General features: G+C 49.8%; 3 protein-coding genes across 3 annotated transcripts in view; all 3 read left to right on the forward strand.

The window, feature by feature from the left end:
* Positions 1-4851, forward strand: part of LOC122128856 (papilin-like) — a 6230-nt gene extending 1379 nt beyond the window's left edge. Inside the window, exon 2 of the mRNA XM_042703758.1 lies at positions 4119-4851. Coding sequence (XP_042559692.1) covers positions 4128-4778 — 651 coding nt within the window. The 5' untranslated portion in view covers positions 4119-4127 and the 3' untranslated portion in view covers positions 4779-4851. The remainder of the gene's footprint in view (positions 1-4118) is intronic.
* LOC105912815 (kielin cysteine rich BMP regulator) overlaps positions 1-7500 on the forward strand; it is a 90714-nt gene that overhangs the window by 19352 nt on the left and 63862 nt on the right. The gene's annotated exons all lie outside the window — the stretch shown is intronic.
* Positions 5945-7500, forward strand: part of LOC116219985 — a 1788-nt gene continuing 232 nt past the window's right edge. The window contains exons 1-2 of the mRNA XM_031564617.1: positions 5945-6663; positions 7495-7500. The exon at positions 7495-7500 is cut by the window's right edge and continues 232 nt beyond it. Of these exons, the coding sequence (XP_031420477.1) occupies positions 6074-6663; positions 7495-7500 (596 nt within the window). The 5' untranslated portion in view covers positions 5945-6073. The remainder of the gene's footprint in view (positions 6664-7494) is intronic.

Below are 7500 nucleotides of genomic sequence, written 5' to 3' on the forward strand. Positions count from 1 at the left end.
TGTAAGGAAGTATGAGTACATAATGAAATGTATCGGGGCTATGAAGGAGGTCTGGTCTGACTCCAAAAAGTACCCAATTCCCCTCTCATAAGTAAGGACCTGAGGTCTTCTGGCAGGTAGTCTATGAAAGGGGACCAGATTTTCAAAAACAAACCCTCCTTTCCTTTTATAATAGCCACCAATTTTTCATGTGGGAGAATGTTAAAGATCTCTCTGTACCATAAAGTAATAGTTGGTGGGCACTCTTTAATCCAGTGAAGTAAGATGCATTTTCGGGCAGTTAAGAGGAGCTTCTCAAGGAGTGTGTATCTTGGAGAGGGGAGATGTAGCACCTTAGAGGGGAGACCAACAAGGAAGACACTTGGATCTCTCTTAATCTCAACTTCAAGGACCTCACTGATTACTTTGGCAACGTGCTTCCAGAATCTAGCTATAAATTTGCACTCCCAGAAACAATGAAAATAGGTCCCCCTTTCTGATTTGCACTTACTGCAGAGAGGAGAGATGGAGCGATCTATTTTATGCAAAATAACTGGGGTGATATGCAGCCTATGAAGTATCTTATACTGAGTCTCCCTCAGTCTATTACAGGTAGATGCTGATCTGATCACATCTATTGCCTCTTTCCAATCATCCTCAATAAATTCAGTACCCAAGTCGCTTTCCCATTTGCGGGAGATATTGGGTAGCTCATATGTATCAAAGGAAAGTAGTAGAGAGTAAAAAGCGGAAATGAAATGTTTCAAACTTTTGCGGTTCAGAAGAAATGTTTCTGGATCATCAAGATGAGAAGCAGTGGGAGAGAGGTTAGCAAGGGAAGATATAAAGTGTCTTATTTGTAAATACCCAAAGAAATGTGACTTGGGAATATCAAACAACTCCTGTAGTTGTTGAAAAGACATGAGGGCATTGTCTTTAAATAAATGATCAAGTACATAAACTCCCTTATCTCGCCATGCAAAGAACACAGATGAGCTGACGCCTGCAGGGAAGTCAGGGTTTTGGATAATAGGGGACAATAGGGATTTCCTCTTTTCCCTCCCTACGTATTTAGATATATCACGCCATACTCTGATGCTGCTGTAAATAACAGGGTTGTGCTTTATTTCAGGGTTAATATTATTTGCATCACAAGTAACCAGACTCCATGGGGAGTGTGGGTAGCTAGCCCAAGAATCAACACACACCTCCCCCTTGACAAAAGAATGCAACCATGACCAAAGGTGGCGAGCATGGCAGGCCCAATTATAAAAAATTAAGTTGGGTAAAGACCGGCCTCCCATATCTGTAGGTAGCTGTAATATTTTTAACCTCTGCCTGGGTTTTTTACCATGCCATATAAACTTGGAGACTGCCTTCTCTAGTTCACGGTTAACCTTTTTAGTTAGGTACAGAGGAAGCATCTGCAAAGGGTATAGAAGTCGGGGAAGCACATTCATTTTAATGAGACTAATTCGCCCAAATAATGACAGAGGAAGATTATGCCACCGTTCCAAGTCTCCTTTCACTGCATCACAGACTGGGGAAAAATTTAATTTCCACAACTCCCTCAAGGCAGGGGATATCTTAACTCCCAGATATATAAAACCAGAGGCTGACCATGTAAAAGGGAAGTCAATTGAAACCTCAGTTTTGTTCAAGCATCCAAGCGGCATGGCTTCAGATTTGTTAAAACTGATCTTGTAGCCAGATATGGTACTAAACTCACTGAAAGTGGTCATAATAGCTGGAATAGATAATCTAGGAGACGTCACAAAGAGGAGGATGTCATCAGCATACAAGGCAATTTTATGCTCCCTTTCTCCCAACCACACCCCCTTCACTTCTGCATGTAGCCTGATAATCTCCGCCAAGGGTTCCAATGCCAAGGCAAAGAGGAGAGGGCTTAGTGGGCATCCCTGGCGCACACCTCTAGCCACAGAAAAAGGCTCAGAGCGACGGCCATTAGTTATGACCATAGCTTTGGGCGCATGATATATGGTTTGGGTCCATTTTAAAAAGTCTCCCCCCAGCCCAAATCTCTGCATAATGTCAAACAAATAGCACCATTCGACTCTGAAAGGCCTTTTCGGCATCAAGGGAAATAGCTAGTGCCTTCTGTTTTTTCTGAGATATAGATTGTACAATATTCAGAAGCCTCCTTACATTAGCAGAAGAATAGCGCCCTTGAATAAAACCTGTCTGGTCATCACAGCCTTTTTTATGTGTATCCGTGAAAAGAGACAAATATAACAGTTAAGTGTAATCTGTCCCCTGGAGACAAGCGCCTCTCAACTGCACTTGACTCCAAGCATTTGTTACGCCAACACGAACAGGTGAAACGAGAGATCATCATGCCTCGACTGAAGGACAGACTGCCCCAACTTAAATAGAGTATCTTAAATCACGATTAAAATGGAAGCTTGCACATTGACTACTGGTTGTTTTCATATTTCATATCAGCATTTTTTACACATGATAAACTGGTGTTAATAAATGTGAATATGAACTCGTTCATACGAAGTGTAACAGGCACCCATTATAATTGTAGAAGTTAAATCGAGGAGACTATAACATTAGCTAGATAACTAGCTATCATTTCATGCAAACGGAAATCTTCCATTTAAATCGTTTAAGGTTATTAAAATGTTCCTTAGCTAGCTAGCTAGCATAGCACCTAGATAACCATAGCAACCAGGAATCACAACTTTAGCTGCAAAGTTATGGCTCTGTATTGACAAGAGGTAAATAGCGCCCCCCCTTGACCCATCTAAAACCATGTTAAAACTGCGACCAGCCAGTGAACTGCAACCCGTCTGAGTTACATAGGACGTTGAGACAGAGGCCCTGTTCGAAATGGGTTAAAATGCTGTTTAACGAATTACGTTCTGACTCTGATTCTGACCGGAGCGCGGGCCGAAAAAAATAGAGCGCGGGCCCCAAATTGGGCAGCCTTGGTCTAATGCTATTTTAAGAAAACTATTATGAACAATACATCCAAGTCAGTTCAGTAGTGGTTTGCCAAAATTACACTGAAATGAATAGGTTTATGGTATGGCTAATGAAACGTTGCGATTTCCATTATTGTTGGTCAGCTGTTGGCGAAATGTTAAACTGGCAGAAACAAAAGAAAACGTTTTTTTCTCGGGGGGGGGGCATCATAAAGAAGTTATGCTTAGGGCACCAAAATGGCTAGCAGCGGCACTGTGTGTGTGTGTGATGTTGAGTGTGTGTGTGTGTGTGTGTGTGTGTGATATTGTGTGTGTGTGTGTGTGAGTGTGTGTGTGATATTGAGTGTGTGTGTGTGTGTGTGTGTGATATTGAGTGTGTGTGTGTGTGTGTGTGTGTGTGTGTGAGTGTGTGTGTGTGTGTGTGTGTGTGATATTGAGTGTGTGTGTGTGTGTGATATTGAGTGTGTGTGTGATATTGTGTGTGTGTGTGTGTGTGATATTGTGTGTGTGTATGTGTGTGTGATATTGAGTGTGTGTGTGATATTGAGTGTGTGTGTGTGTGATATTGTGTGTGTGTGTGATATTGTGTGTGTGTGTGATATTGAGTGTGAGTGTGTGTGATATTGAGTGTGTGTGTGTGTGATATTGAGTGTGTGTGTGTGATATTGAGTGTGTGTGTGATATTGAGTGTGTGATATTGAGTGTGTGTGTGATATTGAGTGTGTGTGTGTGTGATATTGAGTGTGTGTGTGTGTGATATTGAGTGTGTGTGAGTGTGTGTGTGATATTGAGTGTGTGTGTGATATTGAGTGTGTGAGTAATACTGAGTGTGTGTGTGCTAGTATGTGTGTTCTAGGCCTGTGTGTGTGTTACAGTTTGTGTGTGTGTGTTACAGTTTGTGTGTGTGTGTGTGTGTGTGTGTGTGTGTGTGTTTGTGTGTGTGTGTTATGGTGTGTGTGTTTTAGGCCTGTGTGTGTGTTACAGCTTGTGTGTGTGTGTGTGTGTTTGTGTGTGTGTGTATTATGGCTTGTGTGTGTTTCAGGCCTGTGTGTGTGTTACAGTGTGTGTGTGTGTGTGTGTTTGTGTGTGTGCGTGTGTGTGTGTGTGTGTGTGTATTATGGCGTGTGTGTGTTTTAGGCCTGTGTGTGTGTCACAGTTTGTGTGTGTGTGTGTGTGTGTGTGTTTTAGGCCTGTTTCATGCCTGTTCTAAAGGGCAGGTGTCAGGAGAGGGCGGAGCCTGTTCAACGTTGGTTCTATAACCCCGCCTCCTCCTCCTGTGAGCGTTTCCTTTTTAGTGGCTGTCATGGCAACGGCAACAACTTCCTCACTCAGCAGGCCTGTGAGGAGCAGTGCATGCTGGGAGCCTGCTGCTTCCGTTTCACTGGCTCCGAGCGCCGTCGCCATGGAGCGCTCAACTCCTCCTTCCCAGAGTCCTCTGCAGGAGACGCCGAGTGGGCGGGGCCGGGCCTGAACGTGTCACTGGAGGCGTGGCAGAGCTGCGGCAGCAGACCAATCAGCTGCGAGCACGTGTCTGTCTCTCAGTGTCAGCACAAGGGCACAGCGGTCAGCTTCTCGCCGGGACGTCCCTGCCCTGCCCAAGGGTGTGTGTCGGCTCGCCGCGGCGAGTGTGTGTGTGTGTTTAACGGGCGCTCCTTCAAGCCGGGCGAGGCCTTCGAGGTGGGGTGCGAGGCGTGCGTGTGCACCTACCGGGGGGTGGTCGAGTGCACCTGCCGATCGCCACAGCCACGCAAGGAGATCCGAGACCTCAGTCAATCAGAGCTGAGGGAATATCAGCGGGCCGTGCGAGCACTCTACCTCCAGCCAGGTACCGGTTGCCATAGAGATTAGTTGCCATAGAGATTAGTTGCTAGTACTCCTGGGAACAGGAAGCTAACTGTGGTAGTATTTTGATACTAACATCTGTAGAGATGACCTAGAGGCCTCTGGGAGGAATCAGGGAGCTGTAGAGCATAGTCAACCCTTGACCCTCGACCCTTGACCCTCGACCCTCGACCCTCGACCCTTGACCCTAGAGTTAGTTTGTCTGAGTAAGAGATGGAGAGAGAGACTGTGACCCAGTGTGGTGTATGAGATGGTTAGCCTAGTGGGGAAAGACAGAGAGAGTGTGTGTGTGTGTGTGTGTGTGTGTGTGTGTGTGTGTGTGAAGTGTGTGTGTGTGTGAAGTGTTGTCCTTCTTTCTCTCAGACGGGTGGGCAGAGTTTGCAAAGCTGAGGGCAGAGTTTGTTCCCGAGGCGAACGGGCGCGGCTCCTTCCTGCCGTGGCACCGGTACTTCCTGTGGAGCTTGGAGCGCGCGCTGAGGAACGCCTCATCCTGCGGCGTCTCGGTGCCGTACCTGGAGTGGACGGTGGACGCCGGCGCCCTGGACTCCTCCGCCGCCTGGCAGGCCCACGTGTTCGGGGGCGACGGTGACCACCGCACCGAGTGCGTATGGCTCCATCCCTTCCAACCCGCCGACCGGCACTGGTCGCCATGCCTGCGGCGCCGCTTCGACGCCACCGTGTCCGTGCCCGACGCCGTGACGATGCAGCTGATCGCCATGGAGACGGACTTCATACGCTTCTCCACGCACCTGCAGGCGGCGTCCGGCCTCTTCCTGCTCTGGGTCGGAGGTCACATGGCCACGCCCCTCTGCGCGTACGACCCCGCCTTCCTGTCGCACGTGGCGTTCGTGGACCGGCTGTGGGAGCTCTGGCAGGAGCGGCGGGCGGCGGCGGCGCCAGCGGGCGTCTCGGCGGGCGGCAGCAGGGCTGGCACCACACCCCCAGGACCTCCAGGGGCCTCCGCCTCTGAGCTGTACCCAGAAGAGCTGCGCTTCGCTGGGCTGGAACCCTTCGGCGTCACCCTGGAGGACGTCCGACTCTCCAGCCAGAAGCTCTGCACCGTCTATATCCCCATCACACTGGGCTCCCCCTGTAACCACACACACACCTCACACATCTCACACACCTCGCACACCTCACACACGCACACACACACCTCACACACGGCCGGCACACACGCCTCACACACACACACAAGCGATACATCCAGAGGAGGAGAAGAGGAGGAGGAGGAGGAGGAGAGAGTGTTCGACAAGCGAGGTTTCGATGTCGAAGGCTATGACCGCAGTGGCTACGACAGCATGGGCTGGGATCGCCATGGCTACGCCAGGGACAACTACAACCGCGACCACGTGGATCGCCAAGGTTACGACAGCTTTGGCTTCGACCGCTACGGCTTTAGCCGCGCCAACCTGACGGCCCTCGGCATGCAGCGGGATGGAAGGCTACTCCTGTCGCCTGGCAACCAGCTCCTGGCCCACCTGTTTCCGGACGGGTTCAATCGCTATGGCTACAGCGCGTTGGGCCTGGACCGGCGCGGGTTCGATGCGTTTGGCTTCAGCAGGGACGGGGGTGTGGATCAGGACGGCTGCAACTTCTTCTGGGGCGGACCGCACTACCTGCGCTTCTACTTCCACGCGCTCATGAACGTCAGCCTGCTCCCGCTCCACGCTCTGGCGAACACGCCCCGCGTCTGCCCGCCAATCAGCCCCCTGCCCAGCCACTGGGCCAGTCAGAACTGGGTGGGCGTGGACTCACTGGAGAGCCGTGCCCTGATTGGTGGGCTAGCTGAGAAATGGGCCAATCAGAGGCCGTTTCGGCAGGACTACAACCCCAACGTGTCGTCCGTGAGGAGGAGTGGCCTCTGGGTCCCCGTCACACCAGACCTCAGGTACCAGAGCTTAGAGCTCAGAGCAGATGGAACGTTGAACACAGACCTCAGGTACCAGAGCTTAGAGCTCAGAGCAGACGGAACGTTGAACACAGACCTCAGGTACCAGAGCTTAGAGCTCAGAGCAGACGGAACGTTGAACACAGACCTCAGGTACCAGAGCTTAGAGCTCAGAGCAGACGGAACGTTGAACACAGACCTCAGGTACCAGAGCTTAGAGCTTAGAGCTTAGAGCAGACGGAACGTTGAACACAGACCTCAGGTACCAGAGCTTAGAGCTCAGAGCTTAGAGCAGACGGAACGTCGAACCCAGACCTCAGGTACCAGAGCTTAGAGCAGACGGAACATTGAACACAGACCTCAGATACCAGAGCTTAGAGCTTAGAGCAGACGGACGGAACAGAGACCTCAGGTACCAGAGCTCAGAGCTTAGAGCAGACAGAACCTAGATCACAGAAGACAGCTAGACCTTAAAACACAGTGATCACATAGAACATAGAACTCAGAAAACAGACAGACACCCTCGTCCTCTTGTCTTTCCTTTTGTTGTCTCTGCTCGGTTCTTCATCACTCTCTCCCCTCTTTCTTCTCTCTTGTCTCTTTTTCTCTTCTCTTTCTCTCTCTGTTCATCTCTCTCTCTCTCTCTCTCTCTCCCTCTCTCTCTCTCTTTCTTTCTCTCTCTCTCTCTCTCTCTCTCTCTCTTTCTTATTCTCTCTCTCTCTCTCTCTCTCCCTTTCTCTCTCCCTTTCTTATTCTCCCTCTCTCTCTCTCACCCTTTCTTATTCTCCCTCTCTCTCTCTCTCTCTCTTTCTCTCTCTGTTCATCTCTCAGATTCTG

This window comes from Clupea harengus, chromosome 3 (assembly GCF_900700415.2).
Source record: "Clupea harengus chromosome 3, Ch_v2.0.2, whole genome shotgun sequence".
Taxonomy (NCBI): Eukaryota; Metazoa; Chordata; class Actinopteri; order Clupeiformes; family Clupeidae; genus Clupea; species Clupea harengus.